The sequence below is a fragment of the Rhinolophus sinicus genome, chromosome 1 (genome assembly GCF_057876585.1).
Source record: "Rhinolophus sinicus isolate RSI-liver-muscle chromosome 1, RSI-T2T, whole genome shotgun sequence".
Lineage (NCBI taxonomy): Eukaryota > Metazoa > Chordata > Mammalia > Chiroptera > Rhinolophidae > Rhinolophus > Rhinolophus sinicus.
In genome coordinates this window covers 204,562,241-204,579,335 of record NC_142501.1, presented here as the reverse complement: position 1 = coordinate 204,579,335, position 17,095 = coordinate 204,562,241, and the positions used below count along the sequence as shown (strand labels likewise).

At 41.8% G+C, this 17,095-nt stretch overlaps 1 protein-coding gene across 1 annotated transcript in view; it reads right to left on the bottom strand.

Annotated features, from left to right (window-relative positions):
* QDPR (quinoid dihydropteridine reductase) overlaps positions 1–17,055 on the bottom strand; it is a 49,283-nt gene extending 32,228 nt beyond the window's left edge. Inside the window, exon 1 of the mRNA XM_074321676.2 lies at positions 16,930–17,055. Coding sequence (XP_074177777.2) covers positions 16,930–17,019 — 90 coding nt within the window. The 5' untranslated portion in view covers positions 17,020–17,055. The remainder of the gene's footprint in view (positions 1–16,929) is intronic.
* Positions 17,056–17,095: the final 40 nt, after the last annotated feature.

The following is a 17,095-nucleotide window of genomic DNA, read 5'->3' as shown; positions in this document are numbered from 1 at the left end:
CTCATCTGTATGATGTCAAGGCCACCATTTTCCCACTACACCGTGATTGCCTGTCTTGAAGGGCTTCTAAGGCTCTTTCTCAGAACTTCTGCGGACAGCTGTGCAAGTTGCACGCCACCCAAGGGGTAACTGCTCAGATCTAGCCCATGTTCCCCAGGCTTGTCATGGCCTGAACCCTCGGGCGTTCTCCTCCAGAGATGGTGACTTCCTTGTGCTCACCAAGGCATCTAATGGGCTCACAGTGCCCTATCCCCATCCACGTAGTGTCCAAACGTTCATCATAACATTATTTTATGACATTGGTTAGAGTATGATAAAGATGATTAATTTTCACATGTCCCTTAAAGATGGCTATCATAAGCATTTATTCATAGATTATTAGTCAAACTAACTACATGTATCAAAGCCAATGAAACTCAGCAGGAATTCAAAGAAGTAATTAGTTATCTGTGAAACAAAGTCCTACTCTACATTCACTCTGTGTACTCTGAGTAATACATGATGTCTCAGTCCATTGGGGCTGCCATAACTAAGTGCCACAGACTGGGTGGCTTAGACAACAGAAATTTATTTATCAGTTCTGGAGACTAAAAGTCCACGATCACGGTGCCGGTAGATCGGGTGTCTGCTGAGGACCCACTTCCTGGTTTGCAGATGGCTGTCTTCTCATTGTATCATCACATAGCCGAGAGCAGAGAGAGAGACAGCAAGCTCTCAAGTCTCTTCTTAAAAAGGCACTAATCCCATTCGTCAGGGCTCCACCCTCATGGCCTCTACCTCCTAGAAGTCCCACCTCCTAAATACATCACATTGAGGGTTAGGATTTCAACACAGGATTTTGGGGGAACACAAACTTTCAGTCCATAACACACAATTTTCATTAATGAAATATACCAACAAAATACAATTAATCAAAGACTTTTGGATAGCAAGAACCCTTCCATGTCAAATAACAGCAGAGTTAAGATACAAATATACTTCTTTCTCTTTCTACAAAAATTGAATTAAACAATTCTTCATACTTCTAAAAGTGTGTAATTAAAATGTTAGCCCTTTCATTAAAAAAAAAACACACCTCCATTTTCTAAATCATAAGGTCACCGTGCAGAAGTTGATGATTCATGAGAACTAATACATGCTTTAGCAAAAGTTTGCAACATAATCCAAAGTGACAGTTGTTATTAGTTTGCTATTGCTGTGGTCGCAAATAACCACAAACTTGATGGTTGGAAACAACGCAAATATAGTATCTTAAGACTTTTAGAAGTCAGAAGTCCACAATGGGTCTTACTGGGGTAAATCAAGATGTTGGTAGGGCTGCATTCCTTCTGGAAAGTCTACAGGAGAATTTTTTCCTTGCTTTTGCTGGCTTCTAGAGGCCGCCTGCATTCCTTGGCTCCCTCCAGCAGTGTATCACTCCAACCTCTGCTTCCATCATACAGGTGATGAGTCTGACTCTTGCCTGTCTCCTATAAGGACCCTGGTGATTCCACTGGGCCCATACAGATAATCCAGGACATCTTTGGGGAACATTTTCCTGCCTACCACAACAGAGCTACTCAAATCCAGTATTTACTGTTTCCACAATTTTCCTGAAAAGAGTTAGATATAAAATAAATGAACAAAATACCATATTATTATTAATCGTTACTAATAGATTAGCATCGCAATTTAGAAACTTCTCACTGGGAGTGCGTGCTCACCTACATCACCTATATGGAGCTCAAACATCTCTGTATTATGCCAGGTATATCTCTGGAAATCAGAGAAGGACAGGAGACCAGGCAAGGCACATGGGATCTAAAGGTGAACCGTGATCTCAGGATATGGTGCTGGAGAGGTCCATGTGCCCATTTTAGATGCATTTCTATATGTGAAAGATTTCTCTTCTTCCTCCTCTTCCTTCTCCCTTTAGTTTTGGTTGTTAAACCAAGAGTAGAGCTTTATAAGAAGCCTACGTAATTATGACACACATGAAATTCTTGCCAAGAAAATTAGGTGTTATGCCCTCTTTTGCTCACGTGATCTCATTTTCTTTTCTACTGCAATGCCACCAATTAGCCAGCAAATAGAGTCACAACTTGACAGGAATAAGGCCCGATCCCTACTGAGTATTTGCCACATGCCAGGTTTGTGCTAAGTACTCGACCTGCATGATCTCATTTCATCCTCATAAAAACCCTGAGCATCTACTCTAATTACTGGCTTCTTAGTTAAAAAAAATTAGAAACCTCATTTTCTCATTTGTAAAATAACAAACTTGAATAAGATGACCTCTGATTTTCCTTTCACTCTAAAAGGTTACGATGTTTAAAGCTACATAATATATTCAGATTAATCTTAAATAGAGCACCTACTATATGCCAGGCAGTCAACTCCACATTTTCATGTATTAGAGGAGGCTTTAACTCCCACTCGGGGTCAGGGACCACTGACCACCCACCCCGAAGGACTGACGAGCAACAGGACTCTGACAAAGCAGCAAAGGAAAGAGTGAAGATGGCAGCAGCAGACTGTGTATCATCTGCTGGAAAACCAAACATACTTTGTGTCATTAGGCGCTTAATTGTCAAGCACTTAGTGAAAAACTGGACTTCATTTTGAGTCTTCAGTTTTGAAGTTCATCAGAAATATATTCTCTGGGAATTTCTTTTGATAATAATTTATTAACACTGATGAAGGTGATGTATCCTTGCCAGATTTTTACTATGAGCGACAATAAATTGTGTATTGTTTATGGGCAAGATAACATAATGAATTACCTCATGATGTAATAAGACTTAAAAAAAAAAAAAAAGAATCCTGTTATCTCAAAACCCCAACATTTTTCAATAGCTTTATTGAAAATTAATTTACACACCATAAATTTGATCATTTAAAGGGGATGACTCAATGATTTTTGGAGAATATGCAGAACTGCATAAATGTCACCACAATTTTAGAACCTTTTTCATTACCCTAAAAGGAAACCATGTACCCATTTAGTGGTCGCGCTGCACTATCCTCTCAGCCAAGCCCTAGCCAATCACTAATCTACTGCGTGTCTTATGGATTTGCTTATTCTGGACATCTCATGTACACTGAACTATACAATATGCGATCTTTTGTGACTGGCTTCTTTCACTTAGCCTAATGTTTTCAAGGTTCGCCATGTTGTAGCGTTAAGTCCCAATATTGTAACTTTTGTACAAATTGTAACATCATCATATCCCTCATCCCAAATAATGTACATTATGTACTTGTTTTCATTCCCCTTCACATAAAAATACCAAACCTATTGTTTTTATTTCTATGTAGTTTTCTTCTTTGTAACTGTTAATGGCTATGTCAGTATCAAATCCTAGGACATCCCCCTGCAGTGGAAATTTCCAGGTCTGACATTTGAGACAATCTCACCAGTTCCTATGAACCCTCACTCAGGCCATCATTAAAGACTAATCTGTTTACAAAATCTGAACCAAAAGGTAATCACTTTGTTACTCAACTGTTCCTTCTTCCCCTCCTGCTGCTAAAGAAATGTTTTACCCTCAGAGAAACCGCAGAGAAACTGTGACATCACCTCAATGTCAGGCGAGCCACAACATGCCATCCTCTTCTGGACTTCCTACCAGAAAACGTGGAAAGTCACTGCCATTGTTCCTCAACTAAGAGCCTTGTGACAAAATGCAAAAAATAACCTTTCCTGAGACAGCTTGGTTCATTAGAACTAACACTTGTTTCTCGTGCCCATTTATAAACAAATAGAGCATTTAAAAAAACTTTTTATTAAGGAAAATTTTAAATATATTTAAAAGCAGAGAGACTACTATAATGCAGTCCCATTACCAACTTCCCAGCTTCAAAGAGGATCAACTCATATCTTATCTTGTTTCATCTGTACCTTCACCTCCCCTTCCCCCAGTAACAAAAGCTTCTCACTGAAAATATTTCCAAATATTTATTCGGATGCCTCTGCTCTGTCCCTCAATAGATATTTTGGGATCATTACTAGTATGTGTCCAGTCTTGGTCTTGAGAATACAAAGATGAATAGGACATTGTTTGGGAGGTTTACAGACCAGGAACGAGAAACACAAACATTCCATTTGATTATAACAAGAGGCTGGGGGATGGACAAAGTGGGTTCCTGACACAGTGTCACACTGCAAGCAGTAGTGGGTTTTATAAATAAAATCATTAATAGTTATCACATGCTGAAGTGAGGGTAAAGTTTCCAATAAAAGTTGCTAGCATGGAACTGCTTAAGCAATGTGATTGTAAAGCTTTGATGGGTTAGAGAAGCTACTACAATGAGGTTGCAATTCGCTAAAATGTGAAAGCAGGGCCACTTCTCTGATTGAACCCTTGATCAGCTGTACTGGGCGTGATCATAACCTAGAACACCCAGAGAAGCGCCAAGCCACTGGGGACAGCCCTTCTGTTTCCACAATGCCACAATCCTCTCCTGAGGCCAGGAGAAAGGGGGCCTGCCATCCGCTGGAATGGGGAAAGAGAAAGGGTTGGAAATAGGGAACATACATTAATATCTCCATCAGTCAGTACCAGCCTCCCAGGTATGAGTCTAAGCAAAAATGTATATAAACATGGAACTACATATATAGCCAGCCGTAAGCGGGGAGAAATCAGGCTGTCTACAGGGTCTGACAACTGAGTTCGCAAACTCATCCTAGAAAAAGTGCGAATATCACTGTTGAATATCACTACAGTCACCTTCGAAGTACTCCCCTTGGGAAGCTATGCACCGATGCCAGACTAGTCCACCCTTCAAAGCAATTTCGGAACTCTTTTTCTGGAATGGCCATCAGAGCTGTCATCATATTACATTTGATGTCCTGAATGTCATCAAAATGTCTTCCTTTCAGTATTTCCTTTATCTTCAGGTAAAGAAAGAAGTCATTGGGGGCAAGATCAGGTGAGTAGGGAGGATGTTCCAATACAGTTATTTGTTTACTGGCTAAAAACTCCCTCACAGACAGTGCCGTGTGAGCTGGTGCATTGTCGTGATGCAAGAGCTCCTTCAGGACCACTTTTGCACACACCTTTCTCAGGTCAATAGTTTCAGCTAAGATTTTCCTGTTTCTCTATTGATATTTACTTGGTCTGCTAGGCTTCTCACAGTCAGCCAAATATTTTGATGCACAATTCGATGAATTTTTGCAATATTTTCATGTCAGTTCTGCTTGTTACTGGCCGCCCTGAACTACCTTCATCAGTGACTTGATCTCTCCCCTCAGAAAAAGGTTTAATCCATTTGTACACTGCCATTTTCTTCATGGCATTATCCCCATAAACTTGGACTAACATGTTCCTGATTTCACTTCCACTCTTGCCAAGTTTAACAAGAAATTTAATGTTTGTTCATTGCTCTAATTCAAGCTCAGACATTCCCACGATGGCACAAAAGAACGTGCAACAACAATAATGAACGCCACTTAGCAAGACACCACTACATGTCGACACAAGCACAGCTGTGAAACACTGATCTACCAAGGTTATGGAACCTTCCCGAGCTGTTTGTGCTGCCAATGTAAGCGCATGGTGGCAAGTTCACAAACTTAATTGTCAGACCTTGTATGTAAAATCGTGAAGCTTCACCTGCCCAGGGGCCCACACAGACCACCGGGTCCAGGGCTGCTGACACCTCCTGAGGTGTAGGGAGCAGCTTCTTGAGGCAGATGTGGATCATCATTTCCTTAACAAACTTCTCCACAAATAAACGTAATCGCTCTTGCCCTATTCGGTCCCATAAGGGCCAGAGATGCACTCACGTGCCGTCGTCGCTCTGGGAGCCAGAGCTGTGATTGGTCTGAAGGAACCAGGTGAAGAAAAAGGTCTTGGGGTGAGGGCATAAACTTAAGCAAAGGCATGAGAAACAGCATGGCTGGGTCACGAAGCATTTTAGCATCTTGTCAAGTGAGAGACATGAAGTATGGAGACAACTGAGGAAGGTGAGAGAGGCAGGGCCAGATCCAAGCGGGATTCCTGTGTCCTGTGAAGGAACGTGGGCTTGACTGAAGGGTTACACGCAGGGAACGTGCGCGATCAGACTTGTATATTAGAAAGATCCATGTGGACAGAGGAGCCAGATAGGAACGCGTCACAGAGTGAAGGGAAGAAGGAAGACAGCCCTCAGCCAGTTCAGAAATGTAACAGGGCTGTTACCGGCTGAACTGTGCCCCCCCTAACACTCTTATGCAGAAGTCCTGGTCCCCAGTACCTCAGAACATGACGACTATGTGTGGATGTGGGTCTTTAAAGACATAATTAAATGAAAGCAAAGTCTTTAGGGTGGACCCTAATCCAATATGCCTGATGTCCTTATCAAAAGAGGAGATTATGATACAGACACACACAGAGGAAAGACCATGTGAAGACACAAGCCATCTACGCCAAGGAGAGAGGCCTCAGAAGAAACAAACCCTGCTGAAACCTTGAGGTCAGACTTCTAAACGCTAGAACTGTGAGAAATAAATCCCTAATGTTTCTAAACTATGATTCTGAGGTTGAGCACTTTAAAAAACTGAAGTGGTATGACCACGTTTCACCACTAGGGGGAAGCAGCCCTGCGGTGACCTGGTTAGACAGGGACCTTGAATGGTTCTTCCAACTCAAATCTAGTCTCATTCTACTATGCTAGATTCAAATTTCAATCGAATAAGGAAAGCCTCTTTTATATTTTATACAACATTGCTGGCTAAGTATTATGGGTATCATTTCTCAGGGGGTGTTGCGGGACCCGAGAGGACGGAAACTGCTAGAACTTCAGAAGTCTTACATCTTACCAGTAACCTGTAAATTCACAGCAGTTGAAAGTTTTCCCTTTTAGTGTTCTGGGGGAACAGAGAGTTCTAAAAATAAACATTTAGTTAATTGGTAACTCACCAAGTATAAAAACAGACAGGGCAATCCTGACTGGATGAATTTTTTTATCCATAAAGTTTCACTCTTTAAAGGTTATCATTATAATAACACATGCTATGTAAATTTGGAAAACCCAAAGCTATGAAAAATCAGATACATATTAAATCACTATTGATATTTTTATTTATTTTCTTAAATGGTTGATTTCCTAAGATTGTGTACTTAATTAACTCAATGCCTTAAATCTTTTCTGGAATAAGGAAAACAGGAGAGATGGATAGATACATACTATATACACATATTCATACACAGGAACCATCTCAATAGTTCCAAACCTGACTAATGGTAAAAATTACCTGTTGAGCTTTAAAAAACTAAGAATCTATTGCAGGGGGAGGAGAAAAAGAAAGGTAGATACCTCTGTGCGTGTGTGTGTGTGTGTGTGTGTGTGTGTGTGTGTGTTGTGAGTTTGAAACTGAACTACTGATGTACTCAAGTTTGTGGGTGGTGCATGGGAAATATACAGTGTTTAAAAGGTTAAGGACTTAAATGTAATTAACCCAAATTGTGAAGACCAAATTGGAATCAAAGAAATCATTTTGCAATTGGAAAAATTGTAGAAGGCATGCATTTGACACATGGCATCTAATAATACTTTCTTTTCAAGTCAGTGGTATTTTATTAGAGAAAGGAGTTTATTCGAAACCTCAACTACTCAGAACAGTTTGTCTTTTTGGAAGTATATAGAGATGAACAAACTGCTGAACACAGAAATGAGAGTTATTCACCAAAGACCTTCATGGTAAAACAAACAAACAAACAAACAAACAAACAAACAAACAAAAAAACCCAACTGTACCCTACAGCATGTCTCAGGACTGTCACTCATATACAAGGGAAGGTTATTCTCCGCGAAAATCAAGTTCAGGTTATTGAAGGAAGATCCCAGACCTGATAGAGGTGAGAATAAGGAAGATGATTAACCTTCCTTACTCTTAGCTAATGGAGGCAGAAGAATGCAAGGATATTTAAAGATAAAAGGCATGTGGGATCAAATGTTCAAGTGTAAAGACTTTGAGATTCAGTTCTATAAGCGAGCAGGACTGGATTCCCTGCCCAGGCTGGATGACGGGGTAGCAGGGAGTGGGAGGCCAGTCACCCCGGTGAGACTTCTGCCGAAAAAGGTGACTAAGACCAGAGGAGTCTGAAGAACAGAAAGCTCAAATGGGTCTGAAAGCCAAGACAATCATTGAAAAAATAAAGAGAAATGATCATTATGGGATGCAGACCCCCCCTCTGAGCCATTAGTCGATGTTTAAGGTCCGTCGTGGTTATTGCCAACAGTTCAGGAGAGATGTGGGGGCAGACAAGCCAAAAATCAAGTTCACGTTCCCAGAGAAAGAACTATCTGGTTTAAAAATTCACAGTTGAGAGCTGAATCAGGTATGAAAGGAAGAGGATCTTTCTGATTTCCCCGCAGCCAACACAGCATTCCCATCAGGAGCTGCTGAGGGCAAGGTCCAGTACTGCACTGCCCGTGCGGGGTGTTCCCTGCCTCATCAGCAGTCCAGCTCAGAGATACCCACTGACCACAGAGTCTCAGGAAAGCCTCTCTGGAGGCCACGAGTAAGACAGTGCTTCTTAAACAAGCAAGGCTGTGTGTGGTCCATGGGCCAGCATCAGCAGCATCACCAGAGAACTTGTCAGAAATGGAGGACCCATTGAAGCAGAAAATGAACTTTTACAAAACCCTCAGGCAATTCCATGTACTTGAGGTTAGGTGTTCTAGACTACCTAACCGTAGTGGGAGTGAATGGCACCCAGAATGACCAAGGCAGACTTGTTAATTCATTGGCTTAGGAGGACCTTCCGCCTGAAGGTCCCGCTGTAAGTTAAGAATGACCTGATCAATAGGTTGATCAATACACTCCCTAGAGATGAGGAGTATCCAGATCTTAAACAGAATGCTTGAGATATAGAAACTTCGAGTTATGTTTGTATTCATTGGAAGAATTGAAAAAGATGAAATAAATCTATTTTTTGTGTATTTCACTTCTCAGAGGCAAGGTAAGACACTCCCTTAGCTCTGGGAAAATCACGCCAACATGTGGAGCGCTCATGATGTTTCGGGCATTCTTTCCCCCACTTCACATTATCTCCTCTTCCTCAAATTTAATCCTTCCATATTCAACTGGCCTCCACTTCCACAACCTGTATTCCATTCGAATTGGGCATTGATTTTCCAACTTCAGAATTAGATTCTTTGGCACGCAGAAACATGCATTTCTACAGTTCTCAAATTTCAAACTCATTCAGAAAACTTTTTAAAAATGTAAATGATTAACTCACATTCTGGGGCCTGGGTGAGATCTGGAGATCCACACCTTTATGTACCCCAGGTGTATCTTACACACGTGTCACAACCACACCCAGAGATGCGGATGTGGTGACCAATGACCCCTTCCACCGCCTAGGCAGGCCTCTGTCCAAGGAGTGAAGAGGGATGAACTAGACCAGCCCCAGAGATGTGCTGGCTTTACAAGCGCTTCTGTTACCCAAGTGATGCCAATGAAATCCAGTTGAAACAGGGCACAACTTGGAGAAAATTGCCTGGTGGTGCTTCCCTGGCAGGGCGGGGTACCTAGAATTTGAGTCTCTGCCACCCAGAGGGGAGAACAGTGACACACGGTAGGCCTAAAATGTTAGGAATTTTGTCTTCTCCAGTAATTCTGTAAGAAAACTGTCCAAATGTAACACTGGTAGAAGCAGTGAATTGCACAATGATGCAATTGCTGCTGCGATTTTATGTAAGGGTATTATAAAGGTGACACACAGCCGAGATCCTTGTAGGTACTGGGTGGTTAAGCAGGAATGCCTCTCAGTTACAACGGAGGGGTGGGTCATATTTAATGGCATTGCACCTCACACTCGCACACACGGTTTCTGTGTAATAGGAAACGGGATGGCATGGCACGTCAGGTACATCAATGACAGTCACTCTGATGATGAACGTACACTAAATTCTCTGTATCAAGCTTTCACCTCTGAAAATGCAGAGGACATGCGATAATTGCTAACCTTGGTTCGGCCTTTTCATGTACAAAGCTCTACTCAAAGTGTTTTATCTTTATGGATGAATTTAATTCTCACAACAACCCTAGGAAGTGGGTATACTATTATTCCCATTTTACGATCAGAAAATGGAGGCAGAGAAGCACTGAATAATGTGACAAAGTCACACCGTGAGGTAACCTTAAGGTGAGCAGTCTGGCTTTAGTTCTCAGTTTTCTAGTGCACTGTCTCCTGGTAACTGATTTATGGTATTTCTTTATTTATTCTGCATAAAATCCTTTGCTGATTCCATGAATTGCAAATATCTTCCCCCTCCTCCCTGTCCCCCCATGGTTTGCCTTTCACTCTCTTAATTTCTTCTTCTTGAACAGAACTTCTTAATCGTAATGTAATTGAATTTATTAGTCTTTTCCTTTATTGTTTGTGGGGTTTTGTGGGTTTTTTTTTTTTTTTTTTTTTTTGTACCCTATTTAAGGAAGGTCTGCCTACCTCAGATTCATCAAAATCGCCTCCTCTGGTATCTTCTATGAGTTTTACTGTTTGCCTTTCACGCTGACTTGGCAATGATTTTTGTGTTTGATGTGGTGCAAAGGTCAAAACTCACTATTTCCCATATGGCTATCCAGTTTACCCAGCTTCATTTCTCCAGATCCAAGGGCTTTACTTATTGAGAAGACTGTTGGTTGTCCACAGCCCTGTGGTACTACCTTTACAATAAATCAAATGTTCGGGTAAGAATGCTAGTTTGTGTTCCAATCTCAGTTTGGCATAATTAGTGCATAAACTAAATTGTACTGGAATACTTTTTAAATATTAGGAGATTGTACTAAAAATCTGATCATGATACTCTGATCTTACACATATTTAAATTGAGATGTATCCTCCTGTGGTGAAGGTCCGTGAATGTCTTACTATGGCTACATTTTATTTCAGAGCTTTCCAAAGTGGTGTGAGAGAAAATTGTTCTCCCAGGGGTGGGGCTTGGAGAGAAGGGGAGGGTTTAGAAATATATATTGAGAGCAAAAAAATTAATCCTTCACCCCATAAATTTATTTGTTCGAGCCCCAGAATATGACCAGATTTTTACCCTAGGATTTTTCTAAACTTGTAATGTGCCAATACCTAGGGAGCTGCATTAAGAAGACGCATTTCCCAACCCTGTGTGATCACAAAGTCCTTTGATCTCAGAGCACTTCCTTCTCAGCATGGCCTTCATTCTCTGTTTAATAGGGAGAAGCGAAGCCATTTGGCTCTACCACCAACGCTGTAAAGTCACCTGCGTCTGACCTCGCTCTTTGCTTCCTCCTCAGTTACTAGTGCATGCCCTCCAGTCAAGGGGCACTTGTCCTACACTGGGGAGAGCTGACGGTGGTTTGTCCTCCATTGGCGGCTGAAGCAAAGGAGAGAGGCAGAGAACTGCCATGCTATTTAAGGAGAATCAGGATAGCTTGGTGATGGACTGGCCTGAAGAATGAGGGAAAGTGAAGATGTAAAGGTGACTCCTAAATTTCTAGCTTAAGCAACAAGGTGGATGTCCTGCTTTTAATTGAGATTGAGGACACAGGAGGAGAAGCAGTCCTGGATTAAGGAAAGAGGCAGCAGCAGAAAAAACATTTTACGTAAGTTGAGACTGAAGGACTTTGAGACATCCAAGTGGAAATATGCACTTGGCAGCTGGATGTATAGATTTGGAGCTCAGGTGAGTCATCCAGGCGAACGATACGGATTTTGCAAGCATTAGCATGGAGCTGGAACTACACCAGGGAACGTGATAAGATTGCAAGTGGAGTATTTGTGTTTGGATGATATGAGGGCCACATACATAATCTTAAGAAAGTCCAAAACTGTCTTTCTTCCTAAAGTACGTAAGGTCCTCAAGTAAAAATCAAACAATCCTCATGATGCTATTTTTCTCTGTGTTTTTTTTTTTTTTTCACAAGTGTGCAAGTTTGAAGGAGCAGCGCCAGACCATGCCCCCACCTTGAGACCAGCTCATTTGACAGTTTCTCTGTTTCTCACCATCACAGGAAATCAAATAATGCTATGGCATAGTGATTTGCTTTATCATCTGAAGTTTAACATTTCCAATATGTCTCACAAGAATTCGTTCAGTTTGGAAAAGAAAAAAGCAAACCAAGTGAGAATGAGAACCAATAAAAAGTGGGAAACACTTCACCAGCTGGAAACCAGAGTGGGGGAATTAAAAACGTATTTTGAGCAAAATTATGTTATCTGTATGTTATCTGTGTAATGTTATCTGTGTGTATGAGTTAGAATTCAAGTTCAGCTGCTATAACAAAGGTCAAAATAACAGTGGCCTAAACAAAATAACAGGATGTTAGCAGTCCAGAAATGACTCACTTCCTCTTGCTGTTGGTGACCCAACCTCCTTATGTCTTGTGGATTACAATACTGCTGCTCCAACTCCTACCATGAAGGCTGCATTCCAGTGAGAGGGAAGGGGAGAGGAGAAAGAGGAATCCTCCCTCTGTCATTTTATAGAAGTCTTAAGTTTTTTTCAAGGAACTTCTCTCTCAGTTTTTCTGCTGCCTGACTGGTTGCTACATTCCATTCTCTTTGCTAGTCCTTTATTCCAACATCTTTGTGTTGAAGGAAACGGGGGTTCAGTCCTTGGTCCTTCACTGTTTTTTTCTGTCTACACTCTTTCCTTTCATGGGCTCATGGCTTTAGGTACTCTCAAATTTACATCTCAAGCTCAGAACTACTTCCTGAACTCCAGATTTGTATCTCAAGCTACTTCTTCCGTATCTCCACTTAGATGTCTGAGGGACACCTCACAACCCTGATTGCCTTCTGCAAACCTTCCGCACTCATAGCCATCCTAGTAAATGGGACCCTAGTTCCCATCCTTGTTAATAGCAACTTTCTTACAGTTGCTCAGGAAAAACATTGGCGTCATCTTTGACTCCTCTTTCTCTCACATCAACCTCCAGTCCATGAAGAAGTCCTGATAGCCCTACTTTAAAAATATACCCAGAATCTGACAATTTCTCTACACCTCCCCTCCAGCATCCTGATATGAGCCACTGTCAACTCTTACCTCCACTATTGCAATCGCCTAATTGGTCTTTCTGCTTCCACCCTTGCTTCCTATAAACTATTCTCAGCCCAGAGGCTGGAGTAATACTTTGCGAGTTAATCATGTGTTCCACTCTGCTCAAAATCCTCCAATGGCTCTCACTGAACACAGAATACAAATCAAAGTCCTGAAAGTGGCCCGTGGGTCCTACGTGGTCAGCATTCCCTGTCCCCATTCATCCATGATCTTATCTACTGCTCTCCTCACTTGCTCTACCCCAGCCACACTGGTCTCCTGGCTGTTCCTCAAAGATGCCAGCCCAGCACACTCCTGCCTCAGGGCCTTTGCACTGGCTGTTCTCTGGGCCAGATAAGATCTTTCCCCAGATATCCACACAGCTCATTCCCTTACCTCCTTTGAGGCTGTGTTCAAATGTCATTTTCTCCCTGAGGCCTAAAATTTGACCACCCTAGTGAACACTGCAACACACACACCCTCACTGATTGCTCCCAACCCCCTTACCCTATTCTACTTTCCTTTTTTCTATAGCATGTATCATCTTCTAACATACTGTGTAATTTAGATTCATTATATTTACACTTGATCTTAGCCAAAAGGCCGAGAAGCGATAGATTCATTATATTTACGAGGTGTGATAAAAAGTATGGTGAATGTTTAAATTAAATTTACTACAGTAAAAAATATATTACCATTAATCCCCCTCAAAATATTCCCCCCTCGCTTCGAACACACTTATCCCATTGTTCTTGCCACTTTCTGAAGCAGTTCTGGAAGTCCTCTTTTGTGTCTTTAGTTGCACTGTCGTGGCTGCCTCAATATTCTGAATCGATTCAAAATGTTTACCTTTCATGGTCATTTTGACTTTGGGGAAGAGCCAGAAGTCACACGGTGCCAGATTTGGTGAATAAGGTGGATGAAGACACACCATAATGTTTTTCTTTACAGAAATTCCCGTACCAGAAGCGATGTGTGACATGGAGGATTGTCATGATGGAGGATAAAACCATTTGTCCACTTCATGTTAACGCATTGTTCGTGATCCATGATTTACGGCTCACTTTAAAACATACCTTCTCTCAACCGTAGCTCACACTCCACTGACTGCTCCCATCAAGTTGAAAGTTGTCAACACTCTTACTAAGGTTTGATGTGCCATTTCCCATATTGAAGATCCCTGCCTTTCCATTAGACGGCACTTGACAACATTCACTGTATTTTTCAATCACGTATCATATTGCTTATCTCCCCCACTAGAATATAAGCTCCACAGAAGCAAGGAGCTTTGTCTCTTTTGTTCACTGCCGGATCCCAAGTGCCTAGAATAGTGCCTGGTCCTCAGTAGATGCTCAAAAAATATTTTTAAATGAATGACTAGATGAAGAAGGGCCATACTTTGGAAGTTGCACATTTCATTTCCATTCCCTCCCATTAGCTGGAACCTAGTCACAGAACCTCCCTAGCAGCAAAAGAAGCTAGAAAATATAGGTTGTAGTTGATATTTTAAACATGTCAGCTAGAAGCAGTGTTGAATATTAGCCTGCCCAGGGTGACCCAGGAATTGCTAAATGACTGTTACTCATCGATAGTTATATGATTAGGTCTCTTGTTGCCTCTCCAGCCACTCCCTACCTTGCCTCTTTCTCAAGTTCTTCCATCTCCTGACAAGAGTGTCTTCGACAGCCTCTGTCCTTTCCCTTTGCTCCTCTTGTTCTGTGATGGTTCCTTTAGAGACACCATCAGACTCCTGGCTGTTGAACTCACCCTGTGAAAATCTGCATCATCATCATCTCAAGCTCTCACCGGACTTTTCTCCATCTGCTTTCCCCTACAATGTCCCACTGCTACTGCAGAGTCAACATTTATAATGAAATGCCCCATCTCCCATCACCTTCACGGTTTCTCCCTTGCTAAGCAAGAAAGGAGTGTTAGGGCCCTAAACGGGGAAGTGATGTATATTCTCCCACTTTCATAAACTGTATCTCGCTGATGCTGCCTTTCTTTTTCCAAATGGAGTCATCTCACAAGTTCCATCAAAAATGCATGCCTCCAGCCAGCTTACCTGCTGTTAAAAGATAATTTTCCAACCATTTAAAAATCATGACTCTTATACATATATAAAAATGAATACATGTTAAAGATTTTCTTTAACTCATGAAACAGATAGTTATTAGAACTAGTTCAAAAGAGAATTCTGAGAACCCACACACTTACAGATGAGACATACTGAAATGCATGTGCAGGTGGAGACAAAACTGGCTTTTCCACAGGAGAGAGAGTGCTGTCAATTGAACTTCTACTGGACAGAATATACTTTGTATATCTGTACACAAAACTTGTATTATAGCATTGCGTAACAATTTTCAGAGTTGTGAAAGAATTTCCCTGAAATCTGAATCAGATAACCCAGAGAAGTCTCCACACACTTTCTGGACAATGCATAGGTTTTCACTGAAGCACCACTTTCCCCCACATGGTTCAGTCTTTCTCCACCTTTGACTCCAATCTCTGTCAATCGTACTAAAACATAGCTTTTACCTCCCCCGCCCTTCCCCAGCCCGCTTCTACAAAGAACATCATTGAGGCCATGTTGACTCCCACATCTATAATAAACTCTTCCAGCCTTTCAAAATCTTTTCATCCAGCATCACTGTCTTTTACAACCACCTTTTATTCCAGGAAGGCCTGATCCCTACACCCCAAGCCAAGCCAAAACCCTCCCACACACTCCTCCATATCCCGATGGTCTCCTCAGTCATCTACACCCTTCTTATTATCATTTCAATGGCTCATTTCAAGCTCTTTTTAATTTTTGCATTTATCATCTGAAGGCCATAAATGGGAACTATCCTGTTCTTTAATTATCAATGCTACGTCCCTTAGACCTTAATCATGCATTCATTCAAACATTTCATGAACACTTTGTGCATGTGTCAGCTACAGTCTAGACTCTAGATTTAGGCACTGGAAATCCAGAGATGAAAGCCATGGCTCCCAAGATGCCTCGGGGTTACAGACAATGACACACAGGTGATAAGCATTTTGAGACAGGCTGCTTTGGGAGCACAGGGAGGACACCTAACCCAGATATGGAATGTCAGTGTTTCCTGGAGGACAAGGCATCAGACCAAAGTCTTGGTCAAGCAAAGAAGGGGGCAGAATGTGTATGTAACTGGAGCATACGTGTATATAACTGTATGAACTCTATTTTTATAGTCATGATATATCTTGCCTCTACTAGATAGTAAAGTCCGCGAGGCCAGGGACACTTAAATTCTGTTGTACTCCACAGTTTCTAACAGAAAAACATAGTAAACACCTTGTAAACTTAGCGTTTGATGGATGACTAAATCTTACATCCCCAAACGGTCAATAATATTGTTCAGTAAGGATAAAAGTTTTTTTTTGGGGGGGAGGGCTGTGAAATTTATTTCTCCCTTATCCCATTAGACAAATGCAAATGTAAATACTGTGGTCCTTGAAAAAAGAGAAAAGTAAATGAGGCTATGCCAGGAAGTAAGTTATCCCTGGCAGAAGCAGCAGAGAAACAAAATGAAACAGACTCCGCTGAAGAGGGATAGTGACAACAGCTCTGCATCATGGTCCCCTCTGAAGCACAGAGAGGCCCCCTCCATTCGCACGCAAGGTTGAGGGCCAGGTTTTAGGACTGAATTTTTGGGTTGTGGAAACTGAATCTTGATCTTGTTGGAATGGGTAAAGAACTATAAAGTGAATACAAAGATTTCTCTCTTTCTGAGGTGAATATAGATGAATTTTGGAGAGTGTACTGAGTTTGTGATGCAACTCTGCTTTACCTAAAGGAGGTGGAAGCCAAAGAGGGCCTATCACCCCCAACTCTCCCAGGCTTAGTGTTGCACCCTTGACGAGGTGGAAGTTCGAAAAAAATTCAAAAAAGGTACAGGAATGAAAAATACTCACTAGAGGTGACTTCACTTCTACAGTTAGACCTCTGCTGTAGAGCGACCTGTGTCCTCCCATTTCCCGGGTTTCCCCCAGCCCCGCTTCCATCACCGCCCCTCATCTACGTCCTAACACCGACTCCGCCCCTCTGTAGCTCGCTAGCCCTGGAGCCCCGCCTCTTCGC